The following is an 18,172-nucleotide window of genomic DNA, read 5'->3' as shown; positions in this document are numbered from 1 at the left end:
CTTGTCCCACTTTCACAGCGTGCCTTGACAATTTTATTACGTATCACAGTGGATCTCATGACCTAAGTGTCTCAGGAGGATGCTACTGCAGCTCTTACCAGGAAGTTTCAGTTTCCTGCAGCAGGAATTACAGTGGTGCTTTGCTCTGAAGTTTTTTATTGCATCCTCTCCCAAGTTGGCCGGACCGAACACCATATCGTATGACCTTAGAAACAAAGTGCACATAAACGTCACTTGCACCTGTTCTCTTTCCAGAGAAAGAGAAAATTTTATAATACTTTAAGTCTTTCTTTACCCTTACCTTTTTTCCCCGGCTTTTATCACAGAGGGATCTGTCAAATTTTCTCCAACACCTTCAGATAGCACACGAAGAAAAAAGTTAAATTTGATACACTTCTGGTTACCACAAATATATTAGTATTAAAAAGCCTTGGAATCCTTATCTATGACTTCTCAGCTTCTCCAAAAATAAAGACAGAAAAAAGCCCACAACAAATCCAACCCAAACAATGCAGGATTCTCTACCCTTAGAAAATCGCTCCTAAACAAGCACTTTGTACTTCTCAGAGTTCTTCTATTTTTTGCATTTCCTAGCTTGAGTTTTCACCCATGAGAAAAATCTCCTATACAGTTCTCACTGCCAGAATATCTGGCAGAGTTCAGCATAAAACCAGCTCACCACACTGGCACTGCACCAATTCATCAAAAAATAGCATTTTTATGGCATATTTCATTAGGAAAAGATGTATATATTTATATTTTCTGTCTTGCTGTAAGATTTAATACCATATTAGAACAACAAAGCTGGTGAAGGGTCTGGAGCACAAGTCCTGTGAGGAGCAGCTGAGGGAGCTGGGGGTGTTCATCCTGGAGAAGAAGGGGCTCAGGGGAGACCTCATCACTGTCTAGAAGTGCCTGAAAGGACACTGCAGCCAGGTGGGGGTCAGTCCTCAGCAAGAGGACAAGAAAATGGCCTGAAGCTGCACTAGGAGAGGTTTAGGTTGGATATGAGTAAAGTATATTCACTGAAAAAGCTCTGCCAAGCACTGGAACAGCTGCCCAGGGAAGTGGTGCAGTCACCATCCCTGCAGGGATCCAGAAGCTGTTTAGGGCTGGCCCCTGAGCACACAGTGTGTGCTGGACTTGGCAGTGCTGGGTAAAGTTGGATTTGATGATCTTAGAGGTCCTTTCCAATCTTTATCATTATATGATTAAGAAAATCACAGATCTAAACTACCTAGAAGCACTAAATAACGCTTGTTTTTTAAAGCACACAAATTCTTAACAAAATGCTATCAAAAGAAAAACCCACATACACCTTGGCCTCAGTGCATGTTTCAAAGTCAGGGCATTACCTTGCAGATCTAATACCAGCAGTTCTCCTCTTGTATACTCATATGTCCAGTGGCTGAAAGCCAGCATAACCTCCTCCAACATGTTGGTTGGGATTATTTCATCACCATTATTGTTATTATATTTTCTAAACTCTCCGGTCATGCACTCTTCCACTGCAAACCACTGGCCAGCAGAGTGGCAATATAACAGGAAAACTTCCAAAAACCTAGCAGAGAATACACGTAATGAATAGAGTTCCAAAACAGAGATCTATCATTACAATTAGATTTTTATTTGATTAGCTAACAACTTAAATACTTTTAAACTATTATATAAAGCCATTTAGATGATGACACTAGTTTAGAATCAGTGCAGAAAATATCAGTGGAAAATACTGCCAAGGACAGTTCTGCTTGCCACATTCCCAGCAATATTCCAAGACATATCCACATATGAATATCTTAATAGATCTGATGCATCTGTTAACAGCCCTGCAGGCATTCCCCTGAGCCAAAAGCATGCAATAAAATGGCAATTTAAATACACTCACCTTGGAGAGTATGGGATGGATTTGGGCTTCATCTGGTTGAATGCAAAGGTGAGCTTCTGTGCTGCTCTCTGCTGCTGAATTTCCTGTGAGTCAAACCCACACCTCATTACTGCATTATAGAACAGGGAACAGCAGAGAGCCAAGCAGGCAGTGGGAACAGTGTCCATTCCCCCAAGACAGCGTAACAGACTACTAAATTATATCTGTATTTTAAGAATTTGAGCTCTTTGATTAAATAAGCCATCCTGGAGCAGGGTTTTTAACCCTTTTGCTCATAGAGAATCCCAGACTAACCTTTTTTCTTATTTTAGTAAATATATACTAGTTTACAGGTGGGAATATGTTTCCTGTTTAACATATAACACCTGTCCATGTTTAATAATTGATAAAGATAGAACTTACTCTCAAGCACAGGTGCAACACAGTGTCCTCCTTATAAATGCTTGACCAAGTATTCACAACTTCAGGAAGGAAAGACTTGATGATATAAAGATGTCCTGATTTCAGGATATCGTATTCTGACCACGTGCATACAACTTTGAGAGCTCGACGTAAACCTCCTCCCATCTCCTCTTTACTTAAAAATTCAATTTTAGCACAGAGCCCCAGTTGTGACCAGGAGGACATGCTGTTGTTCAGGATACTGGGAGAACTTTCTTCAAGGCGATACACAGTGACTGGTTCACCTGAGGCACAGCACAAAAAGCCATCACTGAATTGAATTTCCCAAGTTCAAAATTAAATGCACTGAAAACCCACCATTTCTTACAACAAGCTGCAGCAGTAAGTCATTACAAACAGCTTGGATTAACAAAAAAATTAAACTGCCCAGTGGGATGACCCCTCTGCAGCTTTTCTTCACAGAGCTGCAAAGTTTGTCTCCTATTTAGACCTGTTAATGACACCGTTCAAACAGCACTAACGACACTGAATAAATATTTGTTTACAGTTTAAACAAGTGAAGACAACTTAAAGGAATCCTTCCAGAATAGTTTGTTATAAAACTGTTAACACAATACTACCATCACTGTAACACCATTTCTGAGGACAGCTATAATTAAATCTACATTTCATAATTAAGTGAGTTGCCCTAGAAAAGGTGTCATACTCACTTTTATTTCTGAGCCTTCTAAGACAGCTACTAGATTTCTTTTAGCTCATTAAGACTTCAGTTTCACACTTGCTGTGAGAAACTGTGAACTTTGCCTTGATCCTTCTATGTTAGAAGGATCAAACCAAATTAGAATCCATATAAGGTTTGCTTTTCTTCCCCAAAAGACCACAGGGAACCAGCAACAAGAAATACAATTCTTACCTCTTGGAGGCACGGGAGTGAATGGAATGCTCTGTGATAATCTCATCAGGTTATTTCTTTCCACAGCTAGAGGAAAATGACAGCATTTGTTGAAATTTAAGGATCTTATAAATGTCAATAGAAATATTAGCTCATAAGAGGGACTGACCTGAGTAATAGTAATTGATATCCATGATAGGCTTGAAAGGAGAAGCAATGCCTGAAAAGAGATTAGGAGAAAAAAGAAAAAAAGATATACTCTTGCTACTAATTTATGTACTAAAACACCACACACAAAGAACAACTGCCAAGTAACTAGAGTTTGAAAAGGATCCACTGTGAAGAAAATTAAATATTGCACTTAAGTCTTCAGTACCTCAGGGGGAAAAAAAATAAAGACTGTAGTGCTTAATGCCAGGCTGTTTATTTAAAGAAAAAAATCTGTATTGTGAGTCCAATAAATTCCAGATTACCATCAATTAAACACATTCCCATACAAGACCCAGGCAGTTGGTTACATCTAAAAATCTCTCACCTTTAGAGCAGAAAGAAAACTTACCATTCAATGCATCTTCTTCCGCTGGCCTGTGAAATGCCACAAAAACAACAGTCATCTCCAAAACTTACTCTGTACTCCCTGATTTTGACACATCATCCCAGGTCACCTTGTTAACCTCACAGTACCACTTTTATCCTGTTATCCTATTTTTCAAGGGCAGTATAGGTTTCTTAATTACAAAATAGGAATGGAAAGCTGTTAAGCAATCTCATGTTTTTAGAGCTACACTTTAAATACCTCCCAGTCATGCACAACATTATGTAAAGTTTGCATCACAAGAGCTCGTTCCCACAGAGGTGCTTTAATTAAAACTTGTTCACAACAGCTTACCCTTCTGTTATCAGATAAATAAGGTAATGGCTTTAACAGTTAACTCGGGGTAATGGTTAACGAGAGCAGTGTCTGCATCATTTCGGAGGTGGTTACAGTTGGAAAGGTTGGGTAAAGACCTTCACCAGGAAGCAAACTGCTCACCATGTGTCAACACAGTCATTTTCCTGCTTTGCCCTCCAACATGTGACACCATTAACCTAAACAGAACCTGTTAAAGCACGATGAGAGCTCAGCCTGACCCACCCATGAGCACCTGCAGCCCAGGGAGCCGACCCAATCTGGGCTGCATCCCAAGAGTGACCAGCAGGTAGAGGGGGGTGATTCTGTCCCTCTGCTCTGCTGTGACCCCAGCTGGAGCAGTGTCCATCTCTGGAGCCCCAGAGGTAAGAAGGACCTGCTGGAGAAAGCCCAGAGGAGGCCACAAAGATACTCCAAGGGCTAGAGCCCCTCTGCTCCAGGGACAGGCTGGGAGAGCCTTCCAACCCAAACCATTCCACAACAATTTTGTGATTCCAGTGAATACATTCAGTTATTTATTAGAAGAAAAAAAATTCAGACATTGTGGGTTTGGGGTTTTTTTCCTCATTAAATGCAACTAAATATCACTATAGCCAAAGACAACCAAAAAGGAAAAACAGATCAAAATACAGTGATAAAACTGCTCCATTAGTAGAACGCTTACTTACATTTGACTGCTATTTGAAGGTCTGCCTTGTAGCCAATCCTTTAAAACAAAGAAGAGGAAAAACAAAGAGGGCTTCAGTTTTGTAAGGAAAGCCCAGTATATTCACTTGGAGGTGGGGTGGTAATGTGTTTTAAAGCTCTTGAAGTACAGTCTGTTTATTGGAAATAAACCAGGCTGTACTGAACTGCAGTTGAATGGAGAGACCAAGAAATGGTAACTACAATTACGAGAATGAATAAGGCTCTATATTCACTACTGTTTATGGATTATATAAGTAATCCTTTTCCTTAAAAGAAAAGAATTTTGATTTTTTTTCTACCAACAGAAAACAGCACAGATTTTCACAGTGAGAACATACACAACTTCTTCCCTTATTGAAAACAGGTCTCCTGTTGCCTCCTAGAACAAGCAAGTCCACAAATCAGTATTATTCTTTATCTGTTTCTTCTCCTTTATTTGTTCAGCTTCTAGCTCTGCTCAAGAATGTCACAAAAGCTTGATACAAACCGTCAGTAAGGCTGCTTTAGAGTCGACTTGCTGAGTGTCTTCACTCGAGGCTCTCCTGCTCTTGCTGTACACTACAAATGAAGGAGATTTGTAACTGGACAAAGAATGGCAGCTGTCACTGTCACCTCTGTCCTAATAGTGAACAAATAGACACCTTAATGTAGCTCTCATGAAACAAGCCTGACGCACAACGTTAAAAAGAAGTCTGCAGTCCTAACTAGATCACTTTGCTTTTTACAACTCTGGCTGTCTGTGGCAAATAAAAGGAATCAGAACTGAGCTGGCATAGCTAGAAGAAACACAAAAAGCATTCAAGTACTACCAAACATGAAAATATTTCAAGGTGATTTAACCGTTTGTGTTTCCTTTGCATCTTCTTAGATAGCCATTAGCAAGGCAAGAGACACATTATGGGGCCTGAACAGAGACCAGACTTACGCTGCTCTGAGTGGGCTGTCAGAGGGTCAGTGAAGCCACCACAAGAACTGGATTGTTGTAGACCACTGTCAGTTTGAAGACCCTAAAAAAAAAATAAAAAATTTACATTTACTATCAGTCATCATTACCATCATTGCTTTCAACTACTACTCCTGGAACACAATCTGCCCGGTTTTTCTCTTTAGGACTGGCCAGGATTCTTCAAAATTTCGGGATGCACTTCAAATACCTCACTGCACAGAAATGCACAAATTGAGCGCATTAATTCAGTTAAAATGCTCTTCTCGCAGTAGCTGCCAGCTGTAGCATTTTCAGGCACATTAAGACCCCTGACCCACACCAAAAGTGTTCTTTGCAAGGGAATGCTGTAATAGGATACAACTACAGAAACCTCCATTACACTGGATCATTACAAGCACTGTGTTCAGCTCATCTGTTTCTTGCCTTTGTTGGCTATCAGTTCTTATGTAAGAATGTGGTTCTGGCAGAAACTAAATTTCAATTTGCACCCACTTAAAAGAGCAACAAAATGTAGTGAACTCCTGCCACATAAAAACCTATGGGTTATGAATGCAATTTCCTCATGGACATACTCCTTCACAGCAACTACACATTCTTGGAATATGTACTGAGGAGCCAGCTTTTGACACCGAAGTATCTTTTGCAAACAAGGAGAAAGGTGGTTTCATCACAATCTGGGACTGCATGTAGAGTGGCACAGATCTCACTCATCTATTAACTCGAGTGGTCACCTGAATAAAATGTCCATTGTGCCCTGCTTTTGACTCCTAAAATTGTAAGAGACCCATGTCTTTACTGGGAAGAATACTTAAAGTATCTGTTAAAAATAATGTCCCTAATAAATGGAAACTTCCTTAACTTACTTGAAGTCTGGTTGTCTCTATACCCTCCAATATAGCTTTCTTGAAGTCCTCCTGTTGCTCCTGTCAAAGCAACAAAGTAAACTGTTAACAATAACACCAAATGACCTGTGCCAAAAATACACACAAAAAGCTTTTTGGTCACACATTATACTCATCAAAAAGTTCAGGAGAAGCAACTCAGCAGACCAGAAGCATTGCAAATGGTCATAATGCAATTCTCAGGCATATTCTCCCCTGAATGTATGATAACTGCAATAGTAATTTGTATGTACTAATTCAACAGCTTCATGGCAAAAACTAGTTCTTATATACATATATATACACACACATACACTCACATCACAGAACTTGGAAGGCCAGGTTTATGATTAATCACTTTTCCATTCTAGTAATTTTTATTACTCTTTAAGGAAATGAAAATGATTCAGTTTAGTTCATGACAACTTTATTTAAAAGCTTTTTCTTCTTGGAAGGATAATGAACAATTTTTGTCACTTTTGAAAATTATATACACTGTCATCTTGCTCTATAAATTATAATGTGAATCACTTTAGCCTTCCTAAAGGCTGAATTGAAATTTATGAGTGTAAAACATTTGGTCAAACACTAATTATGGGATGCTCAATTTTAATCTCAATTCACAGTTGTAGTCATCTTAGCTCATAACCTCAGACCTTGTTTATTATTTCACTAGTATCCTATTATGAAGCAACAGTACTTGATGGCAGTTAAGCTTACATGAGTTTTCACCAGATTACTTTTCTAATCATGAAACAGATGTAAAGTGCAGTCTGCAGGGAATGTGTTAAGTTTTTTGACTATATTTGGTCTTAGACTTTATCCAAACATACTGTGACTTTACAGTTTAAAAGAAAATTATCCCCATTGACATGTTTGACAAATCCTTTCATGCTCACCTCAATATCAGCACTTCTGTCCTTCATTCTGCTGGCTGCCTCTTTGAACCGCTGTAGGTCCATGCTGTCTCTGTGACCTTTGACACAGTGAATTCAAAAAGAATATTCAAAATCAAAGGCAGCCTCTAGTGTTCTGACCATGCCAATAGTCTGTATCACCATAGCACAGGGTTACAAACCACCTAAGGCCTGTTTGCACCAGGAAAGACATTACAAACACACTAAAGATCAGTGTAACAGTAGCAAGCTATTGCCTTTCCTGCAGTGAGGTGTGGAGCACCACAACCCAAAAAGTAAAGCTAGTATTTTAAATTCTTACTCAAGCATATGCTCCTCACAGGAAAGGAACAAGACCTGGATCACAGTACTTTTATGTAGGCTTGACAAATGAAGGGAAAACAGACAGTTTCCTGGAGGTAGCTTTTACAATACACCCTTCATCCTCCCAGTTGCAAGAACCACTTTTCAGATTTTTTTCCAAGCATGTGGGTTTATAATGAATGAAAATCTACTTGGCTTCAAAATTGAAAGCTGCATGGTATTACAAGCATTGGAAATTGAGGACAGTAAGAATGAAGGGTATGTTCTAAATGCTAGAGATGTCAAAGGACCATATACAAAAAATCTGGCTCCAGTAAATAAGTATAGTTAGTATTCAAAGTTAGTGGTGAAGTACATTTAAAGATTAGATAAGAGTTGTACAATCACTGTCCATAATTTCTCTTTAGCCTTGCTTTCTTTTTACAACCATGAGGCACTTGTACACAAATAGCTAATGTAGGTAACTTAAAAATCCAGGTTTCACAGCAGTAGAATAAATTCTTGTCTAGAGACTTAAATTCACACAACCTCAGCAAATATCTGGAAAACACTGAGACATCCCTAAACAACTATAGCAAGAAAACAACTCTGCAGGCAACCTGACAATTCCAGATTACAATCTTCTACTAAACACTAAGCATACTTCAAGCATTATCTACTTTACAGGGATCAGTTAGTAAACCCACACCTGTGTTTTGCAATGAATCTGCCACTGTTTTACCATTCAAATATGTAGGTAACTAACCAAAACCATCCACCTTTTTACTGTTAAGCAGAACTTGAGGGGAGGCAAAATGTTGTGTTGAATTAAAGGACTTTGGAAGCTTCCAAATGACAGCCCCAACATAGGTTAGCCTAGGCAACAGTGGAAGATCCCAGCTGTAACATTATTTAGAAATATAGTATAGGAGGAACCCTCAGCTTGACACAGATACCACAAAGATATTTGTCCAGGTCTCCATCAGCCTGAGTAGTGTTCTGTAATTACGTCAAGAAATAGACAATATTTTTGATTTATGCAATCACAAGGTAGGAGCTTTATCACGAGTCACAAAAGGTTTGTCTACAGTGCCCGTACCAAGTTGTACAGCTGCTACGCTAAACAACTGGATAATGTTTTTTTTAGAAAAATATTGTCTATGTGACAGAATTATGGAGAAATTATAATTTCAGTTAAAAAAACCACATTCAAGCAACATAGGGAAATTAGAGATGTTAAATGCAAAAAAAGCAGAGCAAAATGGTAGAATAAAGTCACCTGCAACCGGAATACACCCAAAATACCATACAATTCTTGATAAGTCAAACCTTGTGGCTTAGATTTGGTCCACAGTTTATGAAGCAGTCCCATAAGGATGTTAGAACATAAATCTCGGGTTTGCAGTTCCATTGCATGGACATGCTGACTTTTGGAAAGTTCATCTTTAATCAATTTTCCATGTGAGCCGCCACAGTTGACTGTTGCCATCAAGTCGCCCGTTGACAAAGAGAACTTCGTTTGGGGCTTGTTCTTCGCTAACTTGACAGGGGATTGGTGAGCACATTTGTCAACTCTGCAGCTGTAGTTATCATTAGCGTCATTCTCATCATGAATAAAACCACAATTAACGTATCCTCCATTTTCAACACAAGGTTGGGTGAAAGCAAGGCAAGCAGAGCCAGAAGCAAGAGGATAAGAGCAGCTAATAATGACTTCAGGACATTCAGAATCTATTTGGTTATACTTACCCACAAATGCACCAAATTCTACATTATTATCTCCTTCTGTAGCCTTAGAGAAAACAGTCTCTTCATGCTTTGCTGAAGAATCCAGCTGACTTTTGCAACTGGGTCGAGATGGAGTGCTAACAAAGAACTTTGTTGTTGGGGATGTTACATGTGGCATGCTGTTGGATGAGTTGCCTAATTTTTTACTTTTACTAGCGGATTTTGAGATCTCTGCAGCCTGTATTCGCTGGCGAAGTTCTGGAGGGGAAACAGCATTTGAAAATAAGGCACTGCCTGAGGAACCTGCCTCTTGGAAGTTTTTTTCTTCTCTTCGGGGAACCAGAGCCAACTCCTGACCGATTGTCTTATGTTGGACCTCTTTGTCGTCACGGATAGAAATGTTACAGAGTAAAGCGTTATTGCTCTCAAGGCCTCCTTGTGGAAGAGAGCCGAAGACATTCCCAATGCTGTGCTTTTTCCACACAGATGATCTGAGGGAGCCGTCCTCAATGAGGTTTTGTGCCAAATGTTTTGAAATGCTCAGCTCCCGGGTGATTTCGTTATGAACCTTGCTGGCTTCTGAGGCTTTCTGCGCAGTCAGTGTTTTCAGGGTATCCACAGTCAGGGCAGACAGATCCTGGAGGTGGCCAATCTGTGAATCTAAAGACTGTAATGACCTTTTAATGTAGTTGACACGATCACCAACTTCCTTTATCTGAATGCACATTTGTTCCACCCTAAGAAAAATCAAATTATGAAGTAGATATGAAATACATTTTTCTCAATGTGCAAAAGAAACATAACTATAACCCTTTCTGTCCATTTAATCGGGGGAAAAACAACTTTGAAATGTCACAATAATACGATAGCATTGGACTGTTTTGTAATACAACATTTGTACATACTTCTGAATCACAGAATTAAAACAGGTATCAATAGAGGGCCTACAGCACTTTCTGAAATCTATCAGCTTCTTAAAACACCATGGGAAACTAAATAATAAGATTGCCTCAGTTTACTGAGTGCTTCTCTAGATCAAGAAGCATCAATCACATTATCAGTTTCTGCATAGCAATGAAAAGATACCATATAAAATCTGCATAAACAATTTATGTTCTTGAACTGCATTTCTCCCCCTTTAAAATACATTAAAAAAACCTGTAAAAGTTCTAATTCCCTATTCAGAAATTTTACTTGTAGATATTCTACCGTTCAAATGTGACTCGAATCCTCTCCTCACTTCCAGAATGAAATTTATCATCCTTTTCATTGAAATACATCTCAACACACAGCTCTTCAAAATCATGAAGCTTCTTCTGATCTTCTTCTGTCAGGAAGAGTTCTAAAGAGAGATGGACAGTTAAGATGACACATAGGTCGTGAAGTTGCACCGGTGCTGAAAACTAAGAGACACAACTCTACAAAGGATATTAAATAAATGCCACGATAAAAACAAAACAGAAAAAACACCCTCTACCAGAAGGCCACCTAAGACCCTTCCTCTCTTACTGCAAGAAAAAGTTCAAGGTCAAAGACTGACAATAAAATTAAAATAATAATTCTGAGACAATACCTGAGCAATATTATCATTCCTTACACTCCTACCCTTCAATCCCTTTATCTTTGCAGCAGAAGCTAGATTCCTTAGCTGGGTGTTTTGGTGTTTTTTTTTTTTAAGTTTCAAAGAAGTTTTAAAGAAAGAAGAAAAACCTTCTCCACTAGCAAAACCAAGAAATCTAATCTGTTTGTGTGACAGGTTAGTTTTACTGGCGATTTCTAAGGGCTGTGTGACAGGTTAGTTTTACTGGCGATTTCTAAGGGCTGCCATTAAACTCTTGAGAAAATCACAGTGATTTTCAAAAGAATTATCAGTATTGAAAACACATAAAATTAAGACCCACTTTGACTTTCTTCACAATACACCATTATAACCAAAGAACATGGTGCTTTCCTGAGAGTTTGCATTAACCATATCAAAAACATTTCTGCAATTTTTTGGATAACTGTTCATACTTGGCCCATCTGAAGTCTTGTCTGTCTTTCTCCTTTTACATATACAGCAGAGCAGGGAAGCCATGTGGCTAAGAATGATCAGTGGTGGAGGCAGAACGGGTTTTTCATGGTAAGCCATAATGAAATGATAGCGCTGATACTTCCACACAATGTTTGAAATTGCCTTGACTTGTAAATACACGTTGCTGAAAGGGAACAGAACGATATTAACACATCAAGGTGGCTCTTGGGGTGGTGGGGAGTTGTTGGTGTTTGGATTGCTTGGGGTTTTTTTTAACACTTTGATAACAATCTTGAATTCTGAAGCCAGTTAAGAGACAAAAGCATAAACATGTTTTTTGCTGCAAAATTATTTTTGTGGCAGTTGGAAACACATTCGAGGGAACACCATGATCCACACCAAGGAAAGGGGTAAAGAAATTGTCCTCTATCATGTAACATCTCAGTATCTTTACTAGAAATGAATTACACTGAGATCAAATTTCAAGTTTGCTGAACAAAAAAAAAAAAAAAATTAATTATTTCTAACTAAACCCAAAATTTTATATCACACCATGTTAAATCTGCAGTCTGCCTTCTTCAGTGTTCGTGAGCTGCTTATGCCCATAAATCAAACACTTGCAGAGAACTATAAAAGACAACTTGCTACAACTGAACCCAACCAACTGGAGAACATTAAATGAATTTAGGAACAGTCAATAAAGACAAAGAAACTATTTTCTTTTGTTTTCTGACAAAGAGAAGTTACAAAATGCCTTCAAATTTCCTTGAACTTCTGATTCCCCAGACCTCACAGGTGTGACGTGAGCCAGTCACATCACACACTTCACTAACTCAGCCATGGGCTTGCAGTGAGGAAGAGACAAAGACCTGCCTTAGAGCCTGAAAAAACTTCCAGGAAATGGGGATTGCTTTGATCTGGCACCAGTTCTTGTCACCTTATTGCAATGAGATTGACACTTGTCCAATTATTAGCAAAAAATTAACTATTATCTATAGACTTACTTGAAAAATGCAATCAGGAGATTAACCATGATTATGTACTGTACAAAGAGGTAGACAGCTTGAAGAAACGGGGTCAACCATGTTCCTGGGCCACAGAGATGAGCAACTTTTTCATCAGAATTATTTGCACATACTGTGTTGGGAGAAAAAGATACAGAGAAGACGTGTACATATTTTAGAACTCCCAGCAGGTACAGACATACACACAAAAAAAAACAACACTAAAAAAAAAAAAGGTCACCTACAGTTTGCAACAACCAGCTATCATGCACTGGTTCTGCAGTTCAAAATGTCTCCATGCATTTAGGAACATGGTAGAAAAACACCAGAGACAATGTTTCTGGCTGACACTATGCTGTAATCATATTACTGGCTTTTAAAAAAAGCATAGTACACCACCACTGCCAAAATTTTGTCGTGATAGCTGTGGGGCAGAATTCCAAAATCTTGCTAGGAAGAGCCTTGAGAGAAATTGTAATTATGTAGTTTTCATTCTAAACTAATCAAGTTTTAGAAAAGAAAATGAAAAATCAGGTCACATAGTTATACAGCTGCAACCCACAAAAGGGAGATGGCTCCAATGAATGGAATCAATGCCAACAGCACTGGGACTTTCATAAAATCGTAATTTCATAAGATTTTGATAAGACCTTAACAGAGTAAGTTTTCTCTTTACTTGCTTCATAATTGCAGTATCTTACCATCAATTTCATAGGCATAGACTTCACCAAAAATCATCCAGTATGGATGAAACACAATATCTCTAGCAAGAGTCCAAGAGGGTGCCTCATCAGGATACAGTATTGCCTTCCTGGGAACACCAAAACTAAGTAGCACAAGTGCCATAATCACCACAATGTAAAACATGTTGGCCACCTATTAACACAAAAAAGTCAGTTAATCCACAAGGTCATAAATATGATCTCACAACTCTAAAAACTTCTACAGTGACAGTGTACACTTGAGAAATTATACAAGGAAAAGAGTCCAGGACACAAACATTTCACTCAGAAAATTCTGTTAAATAACAAGCCCTATTAAAAACCCCCAGAATTATTGAGTTTTTTCCTGTCCTTTCTTATAACATATTTAGTACCCTTGGCCAAAGGCAACTGAGCGTATTTCTTTTCAACTTGAATACTATTAGGTACACAAGGAGCAGCTGACAAAGAGAAGTATTCCTTTCTAAAGGTATTCAATAGCTGCACAAGAACCAGAGGTAGTTTTCCAAGGGCAGGAACACAGAACCTATGCCTCTTGCAAGAAATCCAAGTGAGAAATGAGCAACTTGATGCCCTCGTTTTTAAGGAATGACAGGGTTCAATTCTGTAAGAACCATTTTACAGAGGGAAGAAACACAAAAGCCCCTTCCACATTCATATATACAGCTCTCAAGCCTTAAAATTGTTTTTAAAATTTAGAATAGCAACTGACAGTAGAGTTAGGTTACTTAATTTTAAGTTTAAACAATTTGAACATTTTTTGTGTGAGATGACAGGAAGCACAATCTATTCCCAGTCCTCCATGGCACAAAACCATGAAGGTACTTAGGACACTAAACAAGTTAAAAGTTTTGATCTAAAGAATAGAAAGGCTATAAATTTCAGACCTAAATGGGAAGCTGAATCAAGAAAAAGGCTTCATCATATTCATTTAAGTCTCTGAAACCTGAGAACAAAACAGGCCAGAGAAGGAAGATTTGCCATTTTTTAACATTTATTTAACAGGGAGAGCTCCAAAAAGGAAGCCTTCCAATCAGTGCTTCTTTTGAAACCCTTTAGGTTATATTCCAGCTAGCTAATTCTGCACACCAAGTTGCTATCCTGTTACAGCAGGAAAAGAAACTTCTAACTAAATAAAACTATTGAGAGAAGTTGGAAATGGATGCAGTTGGGGGAAAAAAAAAACCAGTAACAAACATAGTACTTACCATTTTCCCAATCATCATAACATAAGGGCCAGCCTGTTGATTTACAGCTAGAAAATCCAGTAATCGCACATACCAAAAAATTATATTGAGACAGTATGTTATTCTTCCAGCAACAAAGATGTAATTTTCTCTGTAAGTGTTTTCTCCAAAATTCCCCTTGGCTCCAAATCTTAAGGCAAACCCAATGAAGAAAGTGACAATGGCAACTGTGTCACTGATATTGAAGTAATCACTGAACCACACTTTGATCTTCTGATTAATCTTCCCAGCCTCTGACATAAAAATCTGTAAAAGAAATGAAGGTCACGACAGCTCATTAATTGCACAGGGACCAACAGTAAAATATGTGAATCAATACATTTTTATACTTGCAAAATTGTAATAGCTATTCAAATGGGTAACTCTCCAATGCTGAGCAATCAAAACCAATGTTTAACTGTGTCAGCTTCAGAACAAGGAAAGGAGAGTTTTGCTCTGTCTAAAAAATTTATTAAGGAATTCTGAATTTAGTGGGTTTTGGTGATGTTTTCATTTCTTTTGAGGCAGTTACTGTGACAAAAATGAAGCCTATCTCAGCCTTCAGTTGAGCTTGAGGACTAACCAGGGACTAACTTCATCTCTCCCAACCAAAAATTACTACAGAATTTTCGTAAAGTCTCTCGCTGACCAGGAACATTCTGCTTATAATGGCTGTCCTAAGTCACTAAACCTTTTTTGTCCTTTCGATGTCTTGGTCATAAGCACAGTGGTAGAACCTGCCTGACAAATAAATACACGTTTTACCCACCTTGTTTTACAAGGCCTCCATCCAGCAGCCTATACCAAGCTTTAAGATAAAGGTATTACATCATGTACTCTGATGCTTGAGGTTTCTTCTGTTTCCTTGTTTACAGAATAATAGTTTAAAGCATAACTGACAAAAAAAGGCTAAAACCCCAAATTGTTACAGGCATACCTCACGAATTTTCTCAATTGCTGATGTGAAAATGTAAGCAATAACAATCCATTCCTGAACAGATGGCAATTCTTCCATTTTTACAAGAACCACAAATGTGTAGAGCATGAGGAATCCTAAGTATGCCAACTAAAAAAAACAAATAAAACATATACATATAATTACTGAAGGATCTTTATAGATGTACATAGATTCTTTTGATGTGGTTTACAATAAAAGCTTCAAGTAGGACTTGAACTTAACAGGACTATAGTTACCCCTTTAAACAGACAAGTTATTATTTATAAGGGGATACAAACATTTTCATCTTAGAAAAGGAAGGATAGCTGTAATAAGCTATTTATTGCTAGCAAAGCTTCACTCTTAGTACAGCTATTTTCTTTTAGTACAAATTCTAGTATTTCTGTTACAGTGATTGAAACGAAGCTGTGCATGCACTTGAGACTAATACACAGAACTGCTGCTAGCAACTGATGAAAATAATTACTCAGAACAGAATAAGAAAAACCCCAAACCACAGGGCACAGCATGTGCTTATGCAGTTTTACAAAATCAAGTATTTCTTACTTCCAGCTCAGTAAGGTAAGAGGTTTTCTGTCTGCTTTTTGGAAAGTGCTTAACATTGATTCAGTCAGAGCTTCATGTTGGGAAAATAACCTAAAAATCTGTGCTACATTTCCAAATAAAATACAGACTACACAGAAAACACTCACCGTATTAAACCAAAACTTCACAATTGGAGCATGATAAAATGCATAAAACTTCTGTGTAATTGGGAGTCTTTTAGGTTTTGCTGGAGTCTCCATGTCATGCTTTTCGAAACTACTGTCCAAGATCCTCACTTCTTTAAAAACCTCCTAAAATAAAAAGACTCTTAACTTTCCACAAAAAATATACGCTTTCTGGCACTAAATTTCACTTCTTTGACTTAAAAGTGTAATTATTTAAGTGAGGAATATTGTTTTTAATATCTCCCTCTGCCCCACATTACCATAGGTATTTCATCTGCTGCAGTCTGGAAGTTGTTCTCACTGTCATCCATTGCCATTTGATGTGCATCTTGAGACTGAGGAATATGTGACATTTCAGCCTTGGTCTTATATTCCAACAGCAGTATAGCAGGAGGGAGTAAAATACTCAGTATCACCTGGAAAAGATGAAGACAAAGTGTAAATAGTTCATAACTACATTAAACCATCAGAATACACCAAAACACAGAACAGCCTCCAAAAACATTATCTAAATTTCAATTGCTTGCTACTGAGAGGAAAAATGTAGAAAATAATTAGTTGTTATTACTTTTATGTACACTTAAGAGCTTAGGATCACATATACAGAGTGTTTCTTGACTTGAAGGCATAGGAAATGGGAAAAACCAAGAAATTCCAAAATTCAAAGCTACTACAAAGAATGTACTCCAAGCCTGAAGATAGAGATATTCTGTTCACACTCTGTTATTTAACCCACTCCCAGAAACTTTGGAACAGTGTATTGTTGAAGTGTATTTTAAAAGCATATACAAGGTTGTGGTTTGTGGGGGAGAGGGAAGTGGCATATGTTTTGTTTAGGGTTGTTTTCAATTTAGGATAAACAAAATAAGCTAAGGTATAGATGAAGAGAGTAAGTGAAAGCTATTTACTGTCATTAGCCTGTTACAAAGCAAGCAAGAAAAACAGTTAATCAGTTATCAAAGAGGATTTTAGTAGGTCACAAGTTAAATGATGCTTGTAGATATTTTGTAGGAAAGTTGTATTTCATTATATTTCTAGCAACAATTAGGTTTCGGTACCTAATTTCTCAAAGATATATACAAATCCCGTTTTGGTTCAATTGATCTATATCAATTATCTCTATCTAGATCATAACTGATCTATAGCACACAAAGTGGCACCACTGGAAAACCTGTCCCCGATTTGCCTACCCTTGTTTCGTTCTGTGCCCTGCTTTTGCTCAGCTCCTCCAAAACAGGAGATTCACAAAGCTTTTTTACATCAAGTCTTATGTGCTCCCTGTAAAAGGCCAAAATACATAAAACTACAGTCTTACAACACGTTTTCCATCTGTTAGGGGTTGTTACTACTATGGTTTTAGTAGTGGATTAGTATTCACATGATCTCTTTAAGCCTTCGATTAAAGGCTACTTGCCTGGTTTTTGCCTTCTATATTTCTGTACCTTATTTGAAAAGATAATAGAGTGTCAAAAGAAGCGTTTACAACAAATATTCCAGTTTTGATTATGTTATAGGAGACTGGTTTACAGGATTCATTAATAAAAGCTGTAGTTGTGAAAGCTTTACACTAACAGCATTTAAACACACACTTTCCTTCCCTTTAAACGTAAACTCCACTGACCCTTTTTACGTGAATAAACTGCAACAATGCTTACTTTGTACCATGAATTCTTCCTCATGTTCAGCCTTCCCATCCACATATCCGACAACAACATCTGTGTGCAAGTGTGTGCTACAAACGGACGGAGCCTCGAGGACACTGCCAGCTTCAGACAAGTGGAGTTGCTCCAGTTTTTAAGTTCATAAGTCAGTAATTTCATTGCCATAGTTTCATCTTGTCGGAAGGACTGCTCTAACAGCTCAACTGCCAGCTGACCAAACTCGCTAAAATAAAGAGAAAACCAACAAAATATAGCATCCATAGAAATGACCATGAGTTTAGAGTGAATTTTCTTGCACAAATTCCCAACCTGCACAACTTGAAGAGACTATTATTTGTCCCTTTTGT

The 18,172-nt window shown here is 38.0% G+C and overlaps 1 protein-coding gene across 2 annotated transcripts in view; it reads right to left on the bottom strand.

Annotated features, from left to right (window-relative positions):
• The window catches only part of TRPM7 (transient receptor potential cation channel subfamily M member 7), a 52,761-nt gene that overhangs the window by 1,742 nt on the left and 32,847 nt on the right, over positions 1-18,172 (bottom strand). The window contains exons 17-39 of one of the 2 annotated variants that reach the window (XM_040077796.2): positions 17,820-18,048; positions 16,425-16,580; positions 16,147-16,290; positions 15,434-15,562; positions 14,479-14,763; positions 13,250-13,424; positions 12,549-12,681; positions 11,544-11,728; positions 10,740-10,872; positions 9,552-10,267; positions 7,503-7,579; positions 6,586-6,645; positions 5,702-5,783; positions 5,264-5,334; positions 4,758-4,795; positions 3,739-3,764; positions 3,349-3,399; positions 3,201-3,266; positions 2,288-2,571; positions 1,886-1,968; positions 1,356-1,561; positions 302-353; positions 99-205 (exon numbers count right to left, since the gene is read on the bottom strand). In XM_040077796.2, coding sequence (XP_039933730.1) covers positions 99-205; positions 302-353; positions 1,356-1,561; positions 1,886-1,968; positions 2,288-2,571; positions 3,201-3,266; positions 3,349-3,399; positions 3,739-3,764; positions 4,758-4,795; positions 5,264-5,334; positions 5,702-5,783; positions 6,586-6,645; positions 7,503-7,579; positions 9,552-10,267; positions 10,740-10,872; positions 11,544-11,728; positions 12,549-12,681; positions 13,250-13,424; positions 14,479-14,763; positions 15,434-15,562; positions 16,147-16,290; positions 16,425-16,580; positions 17,820-18,048 — 3,488 coding nt within the window. Of the gene's footprint in view, positions 1-98; positions 206-301; positions 354-1,355; positions 1,562-1,885; positions 1,969-2,287; positions 2,572-3,200; positions 3,267-3,348; positions 3,400-3,738; positions 3,765-4,757; positions 4,796-5,263; positions 5,335-5,701; positions 5,784-6,585; positions 6,646-7,502; positions 7,580-9,131; positions 10,268-10,739; positions 10,873-11,543; positions 11,729-12,548; positions 12,682-13,249; positions 13,425-14,478; positions 14,764-15,433; positions 15,563-16,146; positions 16,291-16,424; positions 16,581-17,819; positions 18,049-18,172 lie in introns of both variants that reach the window. The other variant, XM_040077795.2, reaches the window with a different exon arrangement.

This window comes from Hirundo rustica, chromosome 13 (genome assembly GCF_015227805.2).
Source record: "Hirundo rustica isolate bHirRus1 chromosome 13, bHirRus1.pri.v3, whole genome shotgun sequence".
Taxonomy (NCBI): Eukaryota; Metazoa; Chordata; class Aves; order Passeriformes; family Hirundinidae; genus Hirundo; species Hirundo rustica.
The sequence above is the reverse complement of the archived record's forward strand: the minus strand, read 5'-3'. Positions and strand labels throughout refer to the sequence as shown.